This window comes from Eupeodes corollae, chromosome 1 (assembly GCF_945859685.1).
Source record: "Eupeodes corollae chromosome 1, idEupCoro1.1, whole genome shotgun sequence".
Lineage (NCBI taxonomy): Eukaryota > Metazoa > Arthropoda > Insecta > Diptera > Syrphidae > Eupeodes > Eupeodes corollae.
In genome coordinates, this window is record NC_079147.1 from 120,021,239 (window position 1) to 120,042,689 (window position 21,451).

General features: G+C 34.5%; 1 protein-coding gene across 1 annotated transcript; it reads right to left on the reverse strand.

Annotated features, from left to right (window-relative positions):
- Positions 1-10,975: 10,975 nt before the first annotated feature.
- On the reverse strand, positions 10,976-17,146 carry LOC129942490 (interleukin enhancer-binding factor 2 homolog). Its single transcript, XM_056051466.1, has 3 exons — positions 16,826-17,146; positions 16,637-16,765; positions 10,976-11,974 (listed from the first exon to the last, which is right to left on the reverse strand). Exons 1-3 carry the CDS (start codon positions 16,985-16,987, stop codon positions 11,084-11,086), a joined length of 1,182 nt encoding a protein of 393 aa, XP_055907441.1. The 5' UTR covers positions 16,988-17,146; the 3' UTR covers positions 10,976-11,083.
- Between the last annotated feature and the right edge of the window lie 4,305 nt (positions 17,147-21,451).

Sequence of the window (21,451 nt, forward strand, 5' to 3'; positions counted from 1 at the left end):
TGTAGTACATTGAATAAATACAAAAATAATGCTGAAAAATGGTGTTCTTTAGTTTGAGCACATGTAGCTAAAATCGAAGTTTAGATTCGTAATCAGCATCAAAAATTATCTCAAACGAACTATTTAAAATTTGTACATTACCATTTGTATATTCTTCAAAATTCACTTGATTCAATCGAATTCAACCCCTGAAGCAAAAAGCACCAACATTTTTTTGTTATTTACTTTGGTTCCTTTCGTAGGGTCTTTATAGGAGCGCCATTGTGGTACTCAATAAAGAATCCTTGGCTCCTCTAGCCCTAAACGAGGGCTCCATAAACTATGGTTTCGAAAATATTAAAATTCGAATATATAAAAAAGATGAGTTTAACGTGGAAAGCGGGCCTCCAAAAACTACCGAAGGTGAACTAGCGGTTGGTGAACCTGGGACGTCGTCTTCTCTCCTAACAGAGGGTGACGATGCACCCTTGTCCTCTCCAATCGCGAATGCACCCTCTACAAAAGTCGTGGACAGTCCATCCTTAATGGAGACTGAGGACGACCTTAACATGATCCTTCTGAGCGAGGACGAACTCTTGGGTTCATCCTCAGACACAGAGGATCAAAACAAAACCGTGGTGGAGGTTGATCTGCCTAATTGTAGCCGAAATGCTGCAGTTAGTACAGATTAATCTCCAACACTCCATAAAGGCCTCGGCCTCACTTCTTCTCCGTCTGGCGACTAACGGGGAAGATATTGTCCTGATCCAAGAGCCATGGATTGCAGGATCCGTTGTTCGAGGACTCAGGACTCCTGGATACTACACACTTTGTGTGACAGATAAAGGTGAACCTAGATCTTGCATACTAGTGAAACGTAGCATTAATGTATTTTTACTCCATCGTTTCAGTGACAAAGATACCAACGTAGCTAGGCTAGAAACAACCAAAGGAAGTTTCTGGCTGGTATCGGCGTATCTTGGGCATGACCACCTTGGCCCTCTCAATGGAAAAACCCTGGAGAAAGTCGTCGCTGAAGCGGAAAGGCAAAGGATCCGCCTAATTATTGGGAGCGATGCTAACGCTCATCATACTGTATGGGGCAGTACGAATATCAACGACAGAGGTAAGTCTCTTTTTGATTATATTCTTGGTACTAACCTCTTAGTAAGTAATGTTGGTAATGAACCAACCTTCATAACTAAAACTCGACAAGAAGTCTTAGACATTACTCTTGTCTCAGATAGTATACACCATATGATCTTGGACTGGAAAGTATCCAAAAAACACTCGATCTCTGATCATAGATATATCCAGTTCAATATAAATGTGGATGATAACCCGAGTCCATTGACTTTTCGAAACTATCGGAAAACTGACTGGGCTTTATACAGGAACTCATTACAGAGTTTACTAGAACCTGGACTATCTAGTCCTTCTTCTAACGCTAACGAACTTGACAACAAAGTCAATGACCTTACCTCAGCTATGAACAGATCGCTAGAAATTGCTTGTCCACTTATACACATAAGAGGAAAGAGGAAACCACAATGGTGGGCCTCAGAGCTAGACTCGCTCAGGAAGGAATGCAGGAAACTTTTCAACCGGGCCAAAGCTGCAAGACTAGCCTCTCAAGAAGGCACTAAGGAAATCCAAGCGATCTTCTTGGCGATCCTTCTGTGGCATGATAGAAGAAACTTCTGAAGCCTCTAGGTTACGGAAAATTCTTTCAACTAATCCAGCTATGCCAAGCTGCTTGAAAAATGCAGACGGCTCCTGGACTAATTCAAGTAATGAATCACTGAACCTACTATTGGACACTCACTTTTCTGGTAGTTCTCTTACCGAAACTTGCAACAGCTCTGCACGTTCAAGTTCAAATACAACATATCCACAAGGTCTGATCACAAAGGATAAGTTACAATGGGCTCTCAACAGCTTCAAACCATTTAAAGCTGCAGGACCAGATGGAATAATACCAGCAGAATTACAAAAAGCCTCTGATATAATTGCACCAATCCTTGAGGCAATTTTTACCAGCTGTCTTTACCTGGTCCATGTTCCCTCGGCATGGAGAGAAGTTAAAGTTGTCTTTATACCTAAAGCAGGTAAATGCTCCCAAGTTAATCCTAAAGATTTACGACCTATAAGTCTATCATCATTCCTTCTTAAGACCCTGGAAAGACTGATTGATATCCATTTAAGGGCACGTATCGATACAAGACTTCTGTCTTCGTCTCAACATGCCTACTGTAAGGGTAAATCGGTGGAAACAGCGTTACACACTTTAGTACGCACCATCGAATATTCCCTCCATCATAAAGAGTTCACTATGGTTGCTTTCCTTGACATCGAAGGTGCCTTTAACAACGTGGACACATCTGCAATCACATCTGCACTGACATCTCTAAATGTAGAGAATTCGCTTCGGGAGTTAATTCATTTAATGCTTACTAGCAGAATAATTAATTCAAAAATGGGCAACTCTTCTAGCAGACGATTTGTTAGTAGAGGGACACCGCAAGGTGGTGTTCTATCCCCTCTCCTCTGGAACCTAGTGGTGAATGAAATCCTAACTAGTCTGGATGCGGAGGGTTTCAGAGTGATAGCCTATGCGGACGACGTTGCTATAGCAGTTTCAGGAAAGCATCTTAATATCCTAAAAGAACTCTTACAAAATGCCTTGGACAGACTAATACTCTGGGCTGATCGGTGTGGACTGGGTGTTAACCCACACAAAACCGATCTGGTCTTATTTTCTAGGAGATACAAAATTCCATTTGTCAATCCTCCTTACATTAAAGGAATCCAATTAAAATTCTCAGACGAGGCCAAATACCTAGGTCTTGTCTTAGACAAAAAACTAAATTGGAAACGCAACGTACAGGAAAGAGTCAAAAAAGCTACTGTAGCTCTCTTTTCTTGCAAAAAAGCTATTGGTAATAAATGGGGTTTACAACCCAGAATCACGCATTGGCTATACACATTGGTAATCAGACCGATTTTAACGTACGGTGTAGCAGTATGGTGGACTGCTTTAGAGAAAGATATAAACAGGGATAAGTTAAATAAAGTTCAACGTTCAGCCTGCCTATGTATAAGCGGATCGCTTCGCACGACCCCGTCTGTGGCACTGGACACCTTGCTCTACCTTACACCTCTTGACATATTTAGTAAACAAATAGCTGCAAGCTCTTCTATCCGCCTCAATGCTTCGTCGCAGTGGACTAACAACAACATTGGCCACTCCGTAATTCTAAGGTACTTAGAATCAATTCCAAAGCACACAGACTACACCATCCCCCAACTACAATTCGATAGGAATTTCCAGATTTCTATACCTACCAGATCTTTTTGGGAGGATAGGACATTCTTAGAGGATGAGTCAATCCACTTTTACACAGATGGCTCAAAGACCAAAGAAGGGGTTGGTGGTGGTGTGTACTCTGAACGACTGAAATTAAGTCTCTCATTCCGCCTTCCCAATCATTGTAGCGTGTTCCAGGCGGAACTTTTGGCGATTAAGGAAGTCTTGTCTTGGCTCAAAGAAAACGTGATATCAACATCTGATATCCGTATTTTCTCCGACAGCCAGGCCGCTATCAAATCTCTGGACTCAGTCTCTACAAACTCTATAACAGTCCATAACTGTCGATCATCTCTAATGGAGATGGCGCAACAGTTTAATATTCACCTTTGCTGGGTGCCGGGCCATAGAGACATTCCAGGTAACTGTAAGGCAGATGAACTCGCCAGGAACGGTACAGTACAACCCATTCTACCACGTTTGGCAAGTACTGGCATACCAATCGCTACTTGTAAACTGCTACTAATGCAAGACGCTGTGAGGAGGGCAGGCACCAGGTGGACCAACATCACCACGTGTCAAGCCACAAAAAACATCTGGCCAACACTGGATTTAAAACGTTCAAGGTGCTTGCTCTCTCTTAGCAGATCGCATATAAGCTCGATAATAGGTGTCATAACCGGACACTGTCTAATAGGAAAGCACGCCATGAGACTAGTCGTATTCTCAAATGACTTTTGCAGAAGCTGTATGGACGAGGAAGAGGAAGAAACGCTTCTTCATCTCTTCAAAATGAAAAGACAGAATATAAAATAAATCAATTATTGTTGCACCTCCTTCACTGCAATTTGACTTACTTTTTATTCAATGAAGTAAACTTGTATATACCCTCTTCATTATAAAGAATTTTGGTCTGAAAAATATCAAATAATATTAAAAATCAAAACAATTAACAAAAACTTACTCTTAAAATCAGAAACCTATTGTTTTGCTTTGCAAAATTGATTGTCATTTTTGACAGGTCACAAAAATTCCATAAGTTTCTTTTTGCTTTTTTTTGTCCTCTTACATGTATTCACCGATAGCGAATTTGAGAGAGTTTACCTCGAATTTGAGAGAGTTCACCTCGAATAAAATTTGAGGGTGTTTCAGGTAGGACGGGTACCTGTCGGGACTCTATAGATAATACATTTCCTCTATGAACGCAATGCTGTCTTGTATCGTTTAAACGAAATATACCCCCTTACTCTTATGCATAAATGGCACTTGCATCGAGGAAACTGAACATCTCGAAATTCTCGGTGTGTGTATCACCAACCACCTTTTGTGGAACGATCACAAGATGTTTGGGTTTTCTAAGGAGATGCAAGAAATTTTCTCCCCCTCTGATCTGGCTCTTGGATAGTATTGGTCGTGGAGCATTTAGATTAATTGGTGATATTTTCATCATAAGATCATTTACGTCATTTGAACATCGTCGAAATGTTTCTTGTCTCACTCTCTTTTACGGTAATTTTAATGGTTTATGCTCTAGAGAAATAGCCAGCTGCATTCCTCCCCTTAAACAGTTCAACCGTAATACCCTCTAGCCCAACTTCGGTCATACTGTGAAGTACAGAGATTCGTTCTTTAGCCGTACTATGCGAATGTGGAATGCCTTGCCACACTCTGTCTTTCCCAGCTATTGCAATATTCACGAATTCAAAACCAATGTGCACCGACATCCCTGTCAACCCCTCTCTCCTTTCCTAGTGCTCACACTGTGTCTACATAATAAGGGTAGTTATCCCTTTGAGTGTGCGCTTATTATAAAAAAAAAAGATGAAGCGGCTCTCTATCTAAATGTGTGTTCAGATGTTCTATTTTTTCCGATGTGTTGAGGCTACTTCTATTGTGTATAATTGTAGAGTAAAGGTCATAAAATGGTTGCCATTCTAAGAAATTTAATTTGAATGTCGGAATCAGAGAGAAAAAACTAATCGTGAGAGTCAAATTTCCTCGTCTCCCACCCTTTGAAACGATTAACACTCATTTTTTATAGCGTGTTGAATTCGTATCGGTGTATACATGTTTTCACATCGAAGAACAAAGAGAGTTAAAATACTTCAGTTAAGAGATTGAGACATTTAGCATTCCTTTCTCTTTCTGGTTTTCACAAATTCATTCTAGCAAACGATTATCGTTGATCAATAAATTACGGTAAACGTTATAACGGTAGATCGTGGTGCATTTGTTTTAACTTCTCTTTCACGGAGTTAGTGATAGATGGCATTAACAAGCAAAACAAGAAAAGATGTGTTTAGAAAGAGTGCAACAAGGTTAAGGTTTTTTAGACTAGGCTTTATATGTATATACATACATAAACATATAAACGAGTACATGTTTTTTATAAACGTATGTTATGTTTATTTTAATAGTATCTTCTGCAATTGCGGTATCAATCGATATTTTCTTTAAATAAGTGTAAGCGTAACATGAATTGTCATGAATTACTTCTTATACTTTTTTATACAGCAAAAATATTAATTATGAAATTTAACTGCGATAATAATTACTTGAACACAGCATTTTCAATGTTTATAGTTATTCAGGGTTAGTCCTTAACTTTGATTTGCATTTATTAATGAATAGCCTAAAAAGTTTAGCAAACATCTATGAATAATCCACAATGCACTTTCAGAAGAACTGTAGTTAGAACTTTCCCTCACAGATTTTTCCTTTTCGCTATATAACTGAATGATAAGACATAAATAGTTAGAACTGGAAAACTTAAAAAAATGATGCATAAGACTTAAATTTTGGTTGAAGAACATATTTGTACATTCATTTCACAAATCACTGACCTAGCGATAATACCTAGCTTAGTGGAAAGCAGTAAGAATAGCTTATCACCTATTCACAAATCTTATGCGATGAAAATTGGCAACAGAAGTAACAAGTTGATGGTTTTTTTATTTAGTCTCTGCTTAAATCACTTATTTTTAGTATTTTTGAAATGTCGTGAGTAACGTAAAGAAAACTAACAACGAGTACATACAAAAAAAAGGAATGTAAAAAAGAGATGAGTATATAAAAATGTTTTCAATGTTCCTCCGTTGTTTTATTTCTAAGTTAACATTCTGTAACTCTTGTTTTCAATGTTCCTGCAACTCTCGCATTGACAAAATTAAGTCGATGAACTCTAAGAATTGAAACAAATCTGAGTTTTTTTTTGCATTTTCAATAGTCTGAGCGAAAATTAAACGCATAAACGCAGCTAATATTATGAAAAAAATAATAGTTGTAGTGCTTTCAGAGCTTAATGTTTCTAGGTCCTAATTCCCATTGGACTGTTGCACCACCTAATTAATTTTACTTACTTAATGATTAAAACTGGATTCAAATGACTAGCTTATATTTCTCTAAATGCGTAATTTAGAATTGTTTCTAAATCTTCATTGTTTTGGCACCTAACAAGAGTAATTAATTTCACTTCATATTCGAATGATATTACACCCAAATAGAGATGGCAGAGTAGATTACGTCAGGTAATCTACTCGGTAAACTACGTGTAGTTAATTGAATAAACTGCACTTTTGATTTGTTTCATTAACTACCCTACATTTGTTACGTGTGCTACCTTCACAAAAAACGTTAAATTTCAAAAAGAATTTAAAAAAACGAGTGAATAAGTAACGACTAACGAGTGAAAAACACTGAACTATACATAAGAACCAAATTTCTTGCGTAAATGAACTAAATCCAGTAATTCGAAGTTTTATGAAAGAAAAATGCAAATTTAATAATCATCTGTTTTATTTTTGTCGATTATTTTAAGAGTATAGTGTATCCGACGACGAAAGTTAGTTTTTCACACGTATACAGTGTTCTTTTAGATGCAATTTGTCAATTTGGTTGTTGAATGGACATTTCAAACTACGTTTTGACGTCTACCGCTACGTTTGCTACATTTAACTACGTTGACTACATTTAACTACATTAACTACCTCATTTATGTAGCAGACGTAGCAAATGTAGTAAATCAAAAAAATCGCATTTCTGCCATCTCTGCAGTCCCAAACGAACACAATGAGAGTACCTAAAAATTGTTCATCTATACTTTTGAATTTTCTTTGAACACCTCTGAACTACATCCGCCATTTTTCAAAGACGGACGCCATATTTCAAATGTGGGGAGTATGCACATCTTCTTGTATAAGTATTTGTTCCCCACATTTTTTTTATATGGAGTTAATCCATATGAAAGTTTATTTTCAAATCGCAGTTTGTTGGCACAAAGAGAGCAACCGGCGAAGTTGGTTCTCTCGTTTAGTTTTTTTCTCTCTGGTCGGAATTTTCAGCGTCGAAAGCATTGGTTTGGGCATAGACAAACCATAAAACTATGCAAATTAGAATAGTTCCTTGAGATATTACATTTTTAAATAAATATTTATTAATCGAAACATCTCAGATGCCAACTTAAGACTAAAATCGAAAAACATTTTTGCTGTTAACTGTCGTTAAATATTGTTTAAGAAAGACCTTATGATTTCTTATACATGAATCACTTATTAAGAAAACAACATGTTCCTACACGATTCTATTGAAATGTAACATAATATTTAATATCATATTTTATGATCGAGAGGATCGTGCTTAATGCTTATTATTATATTTTGGTTCATATTTTCTAATTAATAATGGAATAGATGTGTTAATTTGCATAGTTTTTGAAAAAAATTGTTTTAAGCTCAAAATTTGGCCAAAAAAGGTAAAAAAAAGTTTTGAAGTGTAATTTTTAATACTTAAATTATCTATTATTGTTTTTAGAATTCATTGTTCATATTTGTTTTTGATCAAAAACTGAAAACCAGATGATTTTATGTCTTCTTGTTCTTGAGAAAATTACCAAAAAAATATATTTCAATTGAATTATTGTTTCCTTCCTTGAGTATTTACATACGTAGTCTTATTTTGATAGGAATAATCGAATATTTATTAAAGTATACCCAAGATAAATAATTTTTTTTAAATAGAGCTTATTTAAATGCTAAAGAAACTTTTGTAAGAAGAAATGGCAAGAAATTGTTAATTTTTTATATATTTAAATACTATATTTAAAAGTGTGTACTACGTATAATACACTTTTCAATTCATTTGTTGTATTATGTAAAGAAAATCTGAAATATATTAGCGAAAATGTAAAACATTATTTTTTTTTAATTTTGAATCTAATATAGAGTTCTGATTGAGGTAAAATTAAACGTTCCAAAAATTATATTTTTGAATGTTATAATAATTCTTTTTTTATCGAATTTAAAAACGATGACTATTTCATAAAAGAATTTTGATAATTACAAAACATTGACCAAGTTTTAACAATTTCAATATAAGTTTAGTTTTTCAAATTAAAATAAATAATAAAAGTGTGACATCACCTCAACATCACACATAACTTAAATGTTTATTTCTTCGAGGTAGGTACATTATTGTACCAAGGACACGACCAATGTTCGTATTTTCCTATCGAACATGTTTAAAAATGCAAACATTGGAACTCATTCGGTCGTGTCCTTGGTACAATAATGTACCTACAGGAATGGTTTATACCTTCCTGGAATCCTTGAAGTGTGAGTAAGAACAATGCATTCACACTTTTTTGTAAAAATCTAAAAAACTTTTAAGAACATGACCAAGTGAGTTCCAATGTTCGTATTTTGCGGCATTTTAGTAAACAAAACAATTCGTCGTAGAAGTCAAATTCTCACCACAGCTATTTTAATAAAAAAAAAACATCTGTCAAAACAAGTAAATACACCGCATCGAATTGTTGTTGCATTTCAAATTTCAAAATGGACGTCATGACAAATTACAAATACAACAATGTAAACAAATGGGTGTTGGAGGGTAAAACGTACGAAAGATTCCGGTCTTTATATGGTTTGTCTATGGGTTTGGGTTTCATTTTCATTTCTTTAAGCTTGTTATAATTGTTGCCATTGAATAAATTGGATGCCATTTGGTGATGAAACCTATTAATGTCTTGCTTTACGCCCTTATACTCGTTGTTTGCCACAAATGGTACCTTCAGGTCCTCTTCCGATGCATCATATAGCATATTGCATTTGCAATTTAGTCTTCATGCAGATCGGTGATGTTTCGAAGCAGCTGAACTAACATTTTTTGTTGGTACTCATATAGTTTCTTGGAGTAATCATCGAAAGTTTGCTCAAATTATTCCAAGTTTTCAATGGTTACGGTGGATTTAAGAATTAGTTTTTACCAACATTTCTGTTCAATGCTTCGATATCTTCAGCTAAGGTTTTTTGCTTGACTACAATAATTTAAACTTCAATTTCGTTCAACGTGATTACCTATAGGATTTTTTTTATGTATTGTTTTTATTTATTTAATTTATTCGTGTCGTACTTTTATTTTCGTATAATAGCTTCACTTGTATTTGTTCGTAATTTGTATCGATTTATATAACTTTTTGTAGATTTGTTATTTAAAATATATACCAATGCCAGAAGCCTTGGTAACGCTTCACTGTTTCTTCTTTTCGAATGACCAATGTAAATTTGACAATTCGCAAATTAAAAACTCCTTACCGCTGGTGGAGGGAAGTAAAAAATAACGAATAGGTAGGTTGCCGTTTTAATAGCAAGTTAAATTTATTGTTATGAATTTCCTACTTTTATACAAAATAAAAATAAATAAATAAATGCTTACTGAACTATTTTGAAATAAATGCTAAAATATTTTGATATAAAAATTAATATGATACAATTCAATGAAATATGTATATGTTGTTGTTAAAAGTGCATGCCGTTGCGTCGCGACAACGACGCGTGATGTCATATTGTCAACGCAGTGCTGTTTGTAGGTGGTGTCATCTTTGTTAGGTTATTTCTGTTGTTACATCTACCTCTAAAAAAATCCCCTGTAAAATATTTTACTTTAATGTCAACGTAAATATCCCATATTTTTTATTCTTTTTGATATTGATACAGAAAAAAAATATGTAAGAGAATAATAGTAGTAGTACCCGTGGCATGATGGTTAGTGCGTTGGACTGTCATGCAAGGGGTCTTGGGTTCAACCCCTGCCTGTGCCACCTTAATTTAAAAAAAGAATAATTTTCGCGGGTACTGCCTCTTGCGAGGAATTGACAAATCCTTCAAGAGTAATTCTTGTCATGAAAAAGTGCTTTCTCAAACTAGCCGTTCGGATTCGGCCTTAAATTGTAGGTCCCTTCCATTCCTGACAACAGTACTCGCACACAGGAATGGTTGAGAGTTGTAAGTCACTAGGCCCTGGTTCACAACGGACTGTTGCGCCACCCCATTTGATTTGATTTGAAGAGAATAATATTCAATTAAATAATTTTTCCATGTGTCTGTTCAATTAATTTTTATTTTTTTTATATGCACACACATTTTAAGCAATGTTTTCCGAATCGCGGACTAATTGTTTCTTTAAAAAATTGTAATCTTTATACCGTCCAGCGCAAAACTAAGTTTAATAGTTTTATTTTTTTTTGATGAAAAAAAAATAAATGTCAATATCTCGACATCCTAACATACCTACCACTTTTGTCTAGTTGGTTTTCCAAAGAAAAAATTACCGCTTGTAAGGAATTCTAAAATATTAGTTTGTTATGTTGTTGCAAACGATTTAAAACTGACTGGATTAAAGAAAACTTCAAGCTCAATTGTTATACATTTTTTTTTCTTTTTGAACTTTATTATATAATTTAAAATGAATGTATAAGTTTTGCCTTTCAAAATTATTTCAGATTTAATTCCTACTATATTATTATTCTACCATGGTATCATCTTCTACAACTCCGGCATTTTCAACTTCTTCCATATCTTCATCTTCATCATCTTTTTTATCAAAAGGTTTTTCATATACATGTTCGAGTGGAGAAACAACAACTCCATCCCATACTGACATCTCTCTTGCTATGCTAGTGTTGCCTTCCAAACCCAAAATATGCTTGTAACCTCCATGCGCGAGGACGCGAAGCAATGTTTGTGCAGTTAAACAACACATATCTTGCTGCTCCAAAGTCATGGATGTGTGTACGCGTATATGACCTGGTTCACAAGGATCCGTTATTCCAGCTGATCCCGGAAGAAATAACCCAGCCGCCAGAAGTTGAAAAACTCTACGAAAGGCAAGGTTAATGGGAAGCGCTTGTCGGCTTGGATTGTTCATTATAGAGAGATGAGCAATTAAGTCCAGCATCCATGGAGAAAGGGGTGAAAATGCTTGAAAACGTGTGGTGAGATCTTTTAATATACGGATAAGAACTTTAATTGACGAATGATGAGCATTTTCTTCAAACCATCGTGTATGGCGTATTGCGGATAAATGAGCTTGCATAGTTTTTGCATTCAAGTGAATATCTGCTTCAAGCTTGCGGATATTTTGAGGTATTGTTGCAATTAAAATGCGTATTTTTGCTTGCCAATTAGCAATATTAAATCCACCATCATGTATCGTAGTTGTGAGCTGGTCAGATTTAGTAAGAACTTCTGTTTTCATTACATTTTTTAAATCAGCTTCTACTTTTTTAGCCAGCGCTTCACAAGCTTCTTTTGTTGGGAATGTTTTTAGAATAACAACAATGTCTGCTACGTTGTTACCAGTAATCAATGTACCTTTTTTGAATGACCCAACTTGGCGAACTTCGTCCAATTGCTAAAAAAGAGACAAATTATTAATATGTGGTGATATTTAATTAGTTATTTTTTATTTAAGCTTATAATTTATTTATTCCCTTACTCGATCGCAAACCATTTATTTTTTCAATTAAAATAAAGTTTTTATCGGGACTGCTAAGACCACTCGTGGTAGAAGTTTTTCAAACATTCGAAGGTAGCATTAGAGTTACAAGTGTACAGTACCTTTATGTATATATTTGAATAGTACTATCATGAAGAGGAACGATCGGCCTGACATCTTTTCTTCGACTTCCTAAACAGTTTTGCATGTGCAATATATTGAGGGCGGGGTTAAAATGAGCGAGAATTTCAATATAAAATAAGAAATGTCCAGATTATTTAAAAAAAAAACAGAATATAGAGAAGAATGCATACAAACCAGCCAAAGTTCGATGGACGCAATGAAGAAATTTTTGTTATAATTTATTATTTATATTTTGTATAATGTGTTTTTTGATTGGTTGATTGCTAATGAAGAAAATTTAAAAAAAAACACTACAGGAAAAAAAAGAATTAGAATATAAACTTTTTGTGGTTGCCAATTAGAAAAATTAAGGTTTTACTTACTTTTTTCGAATCATTTTCAAATGAGACAAATATTTTTAAACCATTCATATAATAGTGCGAATATTTTTTGATAAGTTTTCTTTTAAGGAAATAATATTAAAAGAATGACTTAAACAAGGTAAACGTTATTAACTTCCTATAGGAAGTTATTGTAAATGGTCCGATTTGTCTAGTTAAAAATTTTGACATTTCTCGACGTTTCTAGATACCTGTATCTTAAAATTCTGTATACAAAAATTCTGTATTTCAAAATGCTGTAAGTAGGCTGACAAATAAAAATCGTTTTGATAATGTAAAAAAGTGCGAACTTTTGTTGAAATACAGAATTTTAAAAAGAGATTAATTTAATAAAGAATATATCCTAATATTTGCTCATAAGCATAATGTTGTAATATACTTCCCTTGAACAATAACATTTGATAATTCATAAGTCTTTGAATTTTTGTTGCTGTTGTAAATACATTTGTATATGCAATTCATGGATTGTTACTTATAAATGTTATTGCCTATTGTTATTTACTTATTTATGATAGTACTTATTAATTTATTCTGTTTTTTTTTTTACTTGTTTGGAGTTTTAAAAATGATTGAGTGCGGAAATCGAGTTCTGCTTTTATTGTTCTCTATAATGGAATCTTAAGAGAATTTTGCAAAAATACAGTATTTTTAGATAATATTTTGCTCATACACCATTTTAAGAAGAAGAATTTTGAGATATAGTATTAACAAAGTTTTTGACAACAGCATTTTGAGATACAGTATATTAACCATACAGTATAATGAATATACAGGATGATACAGAATTTTAACCATACAATATTTTAAAATACAGCAACTCTCGATTGGTATTGCGTTCCACGAATCAAGAACTGCTACCCACAATTCTTTTTAATTATTGGGTTTTGCATTATGAACTGCATTCTTAACATCCCCCTACAAATTTTCGATGGGGTTAAGATCGCCGATTGAGTGGGCCACTTCATAACGGATAACTTCTTCTTCGAAAAACATGATTTTACATTTTTTGACGTATGCTTTGGGTCATAGTCTTGTTGGTATACCCAAACCAACGGCATTTCCTCTTCAGCATAGGATAACATGACCTCCTCGATAATTTTCATATACTTGGTTGAATCAATTACCCGTGTTTTGTTGGGAAATCTATCCATAGTAAAGTAGGATTTTACACGAATAACAAAAACAATATCCATAGTGAGAATAACACCGATAAAAGTTAGAGTAGAATCTCACTATGGATAGGTTTTTGACATTTATACGAGCCTCGAATGGATCTTATGTGATTTCGTTCTCAAATGTTGGTAGGATTGATATTGCATTTGTATCTCGATGGCTGTGTTCGTTGAGTAGTTCTGCATTAAATCATGTGTGTTTCCCATTGCGGAAAAACGAATCTATTACTGTTGATATTATTTAGTTTTGTTAGTGAAAATGGACTAACTGGGCTTATTTAGCAAGAAAAAACAATAGAAAAGAGATTTATGTTTTGCTATGTTTTCAAAAAATATTTATCTTAGTTTAGAATAGATAAATCTCAACTCGATTCAGGTATATAAATATGAGGCGAGCTTCAAGCTCGCTTCAACACCACATGTTAATGTAGTAGTCTACGAACAACCCCCCTTTTTGAAGTTTTTTATTATTATTTTGACAGATCTTCTTTCAGTTGTACCAATTTTTAAATACAAAAATCTGGCCACTGCGGATCGTTTTGTTGGGAATATCTCACTTTACTATATATGAAATGCGAACAAAACGCACGCATTAATTCCATTTTTAAACTGAAATTAAATGGTACTTCAACTGCTTTCGATGATGAAATTTTTTTACATATTCATCTAGGACTAGCTTTGAAATTATTTTAAACATTGAAGAAGATCTGGAAGTATTAAGGTTGTGGTTAACTTATCATAAATTGATTATCAGCGAAAAAACTAAATTGATGTGTTTTAATGTAACGGGAAAAAGTCTTACTGATTTTAATTTACAGTTTCACGCTCACGATAGTAAACAATTTTCTTTAACTCTTTATAAGTGTGGCAAAAGTAATTTTATAACCAATTTACATTGCAGATAGTTGCTTTAAAATTGAAACTGTTCAACAGTTTAAGTACCTAGGAGTAGTAATTGATAGCAGTCTAAATTAGAAGAATCATATTCATATGATCAAAACATACATATTATTGGTCACACGAAAAATGTATTTAATTAGTGTTTTTTTTTTCCCAAAAAGTTTTAAAAATGATATATTATGGGCTTGCAAACTCAAAGGGGTGGTTCATATGTTAATATTTTTCGACCTCTATTGATTGCACAAAAGCATTTAATACGAATTATTTTAAATAATTGAATTATCAAATGTACAACCTTCGTGTGAACAATATGAGCTTAATCAATGTACCTTTGCTCATAAAACACATTTTTCTCATTTTTGTACATATACAGCTCCACATATTTTCAATAAATTGCCCCTATTTTAATGTACATTGATTGTCACCCCACATCAAATACTAATGGATTTTCAACGCAACGTCCTAGCTTTGGTTTTTCTAAAATATGTTCTAAAATATTTAAATGAGGTTAAACTGCAGCAGAATGCATTGAAGTGGCTGCGAAGTTATTCCATATTTCAAAAGCTTCATTAGAATTGGAATTAATTTTTTTGGGGGAAGCATATTCCAGAAAAATATCAAAATTGCAGAAAACTAGCTATCAACTTAGCTACTATGTTTGGGTTGACATATATGGGCATTTCCACAGTATTTTTAACTTTCATGTTACTACAGTATATTAAGCCTGAGAAATGAAATTGCCACTTTCTAAGTGGATAGATTTTCGTATCATGACTTATTTCAATTATATAACCTACTTTTGACTTGATTGGATTACAAATTTTAACTAAAATTAATAAAAAATAGGCTTAAATGTTGCAAATTTCAAGCGTACCAGATTGAATTTTATTAAGTTTTATAAACAAAAAACATTTTAACGACCTTTGAAACAACTTAACATCATTAATTTATAATTATTTATAATATACACTGATAGAAAAACCTCGAAAGAAAGGTGTGCTACCATTTAAAAAATAATACAAAGCAATTAAATTAGAGTACCTCCGTTTTTACAAATATTAAAATCTGATCTTTTTCTCTATATAACTTTCTCAACGATCGATTCTGGTACTATTTTATAGGTTTAAATTATTCTCTATCAATCAATAAATCAATTAAAATTTAATTAGATCATGTGCCTCTATTAAAAATAATGGCATTTTAAAGTTTAAAATTGAAAACGAGATTGGTATAGAATATGTGATTTTTTTCGCCGCACACCTATCGATAAGATCTTACAGAAAAATAAATGATTGTGAATGAAAATTTTACGAATAATCAATAGTAAAAAAAAACCGTTGATCGAAATTATTAAATTTCAAAGTTTGTACGACAGTACAAAATCAAATTTTTTTATGAAATGAGGGTTTTTCATTGAATGCACACATCTCCACTGCGCTACACAGAACGGAAGATATTTATTAACGATGTTTCAAAATGAATCACGCAAGTATTTTCTTGTTATTTAGATGATAAACAATCAAGAAAATGTTTGTTTATAGATGTGCCTCAAAATAAAAAAAAAATATTTCAATTGTTGAAAATGAAAGATTCTGTGGAAATGCCTATATATGCGAATCGTCTTTCTCGAAAATTAATTTTTTACAGAAATATCGTTCGAGATTATCAGACGCTCACCTTGATGGCACTCTTCGCATTTACTGCTCCACGCGTGAAACAAACTGTAAAAAACCTTTGTAAGTTTTCTCATTAATTTCACTAATATTACAGTTATTAATTAATTATTAATTTTAAAAACTAGACAACTTCTTTTCTGGACCTCGATTAAATTGTTTTCATCCGTATCTGGACCCCATTTAAAACTACTTCCCGACCCTTGGCCAACACTTTCTCTACTTACATATGTACATACATATTCTCAAGCTTAAAATAGAAAATAAGAAGCTTGTTTTCTTTATCTTGAATAATAATATATTACTTACGCAATTACTAAAATCACCCGGCGCAACAACAAGATTGTCCAAAACACTTTGTACTTTTGAAACCAAATTAGCTATAGTTGTTTGCTCCGATGGAGAAGGGGTCAAGTCTTGGTTGCGTTTTAAAAGCGCCTGAAATAACATAACATTTCTATAGACATTTGTGAGCATTGTAAAAGAGAAAATAAGTACAGCAGTAAGGGCAGCGTCGTCTATTGTTGTAGAAACTTTGGGAAAAAGGCCTTCTGCCAACGTCAAATCAAATGGGTGACGAGGAACAAAACTTTTTTTGAATGGTGGCCGTATCCCACCTCGAATTATTCCACGGCCTCCTCTTAATATCCCACGTACCATATTAATATTTTTTTTAAATTGAAAAATAAACTAAATTTTCTTTGAAATATTAAGATTTTAGAAACAGCACAATAATTTAATACATACAATTAAATTCAGTATTCAAAAGCTAGCGTCCTCCAATACAATTTCATATCTCGGTCAGAGAGAAAGAGATAATAGAGAGAGCCCAATTTCCCTGCCACCATTCCCTCAAATTTAGTTTTTACATTTCATATGAAATTACAATTTCTATCGGTTTACACATGTATGCATATGGGTATGTTCTCAAAATATGGAGCAAAATACTTCATTTAACAAAATAGGAATCAAAAACACTCTATATAAAGATATAAATCCCCGGTAGACATCTTGGTTTCTCCTCCAATTTATGAAATTTCCCCAAAAAACTCAGTAAGTGTGTCTATGTATGCGTGAAAACACGTCAATTTTTTCTCGTTGAATTCGTTCACATTACAAATACAACAATGTAAACAAATGGGTTTTGGAGGGTGATACGTACGAAGGATTTATATCTTTACTAGAGTGTTTTTGATAGGAATCTTAGACTGACATTTCCGTTTGCCAACAAGCTAACTGCACACTAAATGTGAGAAAGTGTACGTGAAATGCTGAAAACCAAACACATTCTCGCATTTAGTGTTCCGGCCCATCAAAATGCTTCATTTTAGTCCACAGGCACATCTAAATGCTTCATTTTGACATCCGTTCAAAAACGAAACAATCCAAACCGACAGAATCTAAAGTGCTGACATGGTCTAAAATTGAAAGATTTGTATAGCTTTTTAATTTCAATCCAAGTAAATGTTTTAAATGTATATTAAATAAAATAAGATTGACCAAATACATATTTAATGATTTATTAGTTCTGTTTTTTGTTTATTTAAATAATTATTTGCGAACGCAATATGAGCTGCAACTGGTTAAGTATAATTGGAAATGGACCAAAGTGTAACTCAATACTTTGTAAGACAACAAAGCAACAACATTTTTTCAGTTTTAAATTGATTTAAGTAACTTTTTTATTCCAATATGGGGAAACCGAACACCCAATAATTGGCAGAAATTAATGCTAATTTTTTTTCTAAGAAATTGATGGAAGTTTGCCTAAGCGAGAGTTTCTTTAATTAACATACTTTAAATATTATTAGCTTTCTTAAAAATATTTTTCTAAGCTAACCTCTGCTTTATATCTGTAAACTATTGTTTATATATATTTTATTCTATGTTCAGCATTTATAAAATGTAATTTACGGTAGCATTTATTATATTAAGAAGAACAAAAACATAGACGTAAGACTCATTAATTTGTTTTCATTATTAGCAGCATTTTTACTACATACCCTTCAAGCAATAACAAGTAAACTTGAATTTTGGTAGCTTAACATTTTTAAGCAAAGAAAGAAAATTGTATTTTGCGTTAAACTGTGGGAATTCACTAAAAGAAAGTTCTGTACGTCAACAATAAACATTCACATCGATTACACTATTTATTGAATGAGTTGTGCATGAATTCAGAACGATTTTTTGACGTTTTCATTTTGTGATAAACGTCAAAATTTGCATTATATTTACTCTGCATTTATTCAACAAGTTCGCTATAATCGTTCTGATTTTTTTTTTATTTTGGTTTTCCTTTGAAGCATAATTTTTTTGATAGCAAATACATGTATGCTTCCACCAATCAAGAATGTTATGGATGAGATATTTTTCGATTATAAGCCTTTTTTTAAATCCTTGAAGTGTGAGTTAGAACTTTGCATTCACATTTGTTGGTAAAATCAAAAAAACTTGTAAGAACACGTCCAAGTGAGTTTCAATGTTCGTATTTTCCTATCGAAAATTTTTAAAAATGCAAACATTGGAATTCATTTGGTCGTGTCCTTGGAACAATAGTGTACCTACAGGAATGGTTTATACCTTCCTGGAATCCTTGAAGTGTGAGTAAGAACTTTGCATTCACACTTTTTAGTTAAAAACAAAACAACTTAAAAGAACACGTCCAAGTGAGTTCCAATGTTTTTTTTTTCCTATTAAAAATGTTTAAGCAATTTTCCTTTAATTTTTTTTTCGGCTGACTCGGAGTGAAAAATATTCTTGCTTTTTTCCACAATCGAGAAATTGTGGACTTCATTGATTGGGAAGAAAAGCTGATGGAGAGGGAGAGAAAAGCAGGGGTATCGAAAGATACCTCTGCCAACACATCAGGTGACGTTACGATGATGCCAGCAGCGGTACCAATAATAACAGCAACAACATCTGGTCAGGTATCTGACCAGTGGATAGAAGGAACAACTAATAAGAAGAGGAAGCTCAAGAAACACAGTCCCAATAAAGTTGAGAGAACCAACTCCACTAAGCGGCGTGATATGCGAAAAAAATGGAGAAGGGTAAGGAAATAATCACCACTGAAAGTGAATTCTCAGACTACGCCGAGTCTAAGAAGACAGAATATGAATCCGAAGGTGGGGAGGGGCTCTTCAGATCTCCAAATATGGATTTAATCATAACGAAGCCAGAGGCAGTCCCGCCGACAACGAAGGCTTTGGAGGTAGAGGCGGACCTCCAAGATGAGACAAGACTTTTGAGGAAAACCTCAGAAAGTTCAAGGAGGAAATGGAGCCCCTCCTCATTCAGCTGAAGCTAAAACAAGAGACAAAAACAACTGCAGCAGAAACAACAGCAACAACAACCACAGCAGCAAAAACAACCAAAACCCAATCACGCTAATATAAACACAGGAGCGGAGCAAAAGAAAAATCCGCAATCAGCAGTGACAGGCCCAACTGCTAAGGGCCCATCGACATCAACTAAAGCAATGCAGCAGCAACAACAGCAGCAGAAACAGCAGCAGAAACCAGAAACAACCACAGCCCAATAATTAAAAGGTGTTACCAATAAGGACATACCGGTTTGACATACAGGACATTAAACAGGTGTGTTAGTCGGCCACTAAGGGCAAATTTCTCATCAAAATTTTGAACGAAAAAGAAAAGAAACTGATAATAGAGGCCACAGCTGAGTTCTTCAGCTACACGCCTAAAAGTGAGAAGTTTAAGATGGTCCTTTTGAAGGGCATAAGTTCCTGCACGGAACCGGAGGAGCTCTAAGCTGAGCTCCGCCAAAAAGCAATTGACGATCTTGATTTTATCGGGGTCAAGCCTTTCACTACGGTGAAGTCCAGACGAGGGGGTTATAGGCTGCCAATGTTCCTCGTAACATTATCGCCCCAAAGCAGTTTTAGAAGTGTCGAGAGAATCACATCTCTCGACAATCTAACTGTACGCTGGGAGACATTAAAAAGGCACGACGACATTCTACAATGTACGAAGTGCCAGAGGTTTGGCCATGCCAATGCCAACTGCAGTATGCAGTTGCGCTGTGTCAGGTGTTCAGAAACCCACATCGAAGGCGAATGCAAGCTGGGGAATGAGCGGGTTGAGGATTTGACCCTGCTCAAGTGTGTCCTTTGTGGAAACCAATTGCACCCGGCTAACTATAGGGGTTTCCCTTAGGTCCAACAAATGAAACAAAATCAGGCCAGCCAATAAGCCGAAAGAAGTCGAACAGTTCGACAGGCTCCAACACAAAAATTAGTGGATCCCAAATTTTCCTACACCCAAATGGTGTCAGGGAATGGGAGCACGAGACAAGCTCCACCAACGGTTGCCCCAAAGGCCCCTGTGCCTAACGCACTAGAGGTGCAGCCTGACATTTTAAACTTGTTGTTGAGCATTCAAGGTCAACTAACAGGACTGCAAAGTCAGATAAAGGAGCAAGGCAAAAGGGTAAATCATCTCTACTCTTTGTTGCCTGGCCTGGCGCAATTTAGACCATAATGGGCGCGCTGCCGGAGACGCGCCTAAAAGTCCTAGCTGTGAATGTAAATTCACTGATAGGGATTGAACGAAGAGCCAATATGTTCCAATTGTTGAAAGACTACAGTCCCGATGTGTTTATGGCTAGCAAAACTAAGCTAACCCACAAACACAAATTGACTCATAAAAATTACAATATCGTAAGAAGAGACCGGCCCGACTGCACTCAAGGGGGCGGTGTCGCTCTCTTTATACGAAAAGGCATTAATTATAAAGTCATATACAACAATGAATTGCTTTGTATGCATCTCTCTCTCAAGGGAAGCGGATGTATATGATTCGGCTTATGCGGCTGGAGCTCCGCAGGTTACTTACTTTAATTCAGAACTCGAGATTCTTTTTAGGGAACTGAAACTGAGCTTGGAAAAAAACTATTTCATCTTGGCCGGTGATTTGAACGCAAAACATGAAGATTGGGGAAATCAACATAATAATCCCAGAGGTAACCATCTTTTTAATTTGATGAATCTTTACAGCGTTGAATATGGCGTCGACCTGCTGACTACTGAAAAGCCATCGTGTCCAAGAAGTGTCTCCTTTCTGGATCTTTTGCTGTACGACACCAGACTGACATTAACAGACAAAG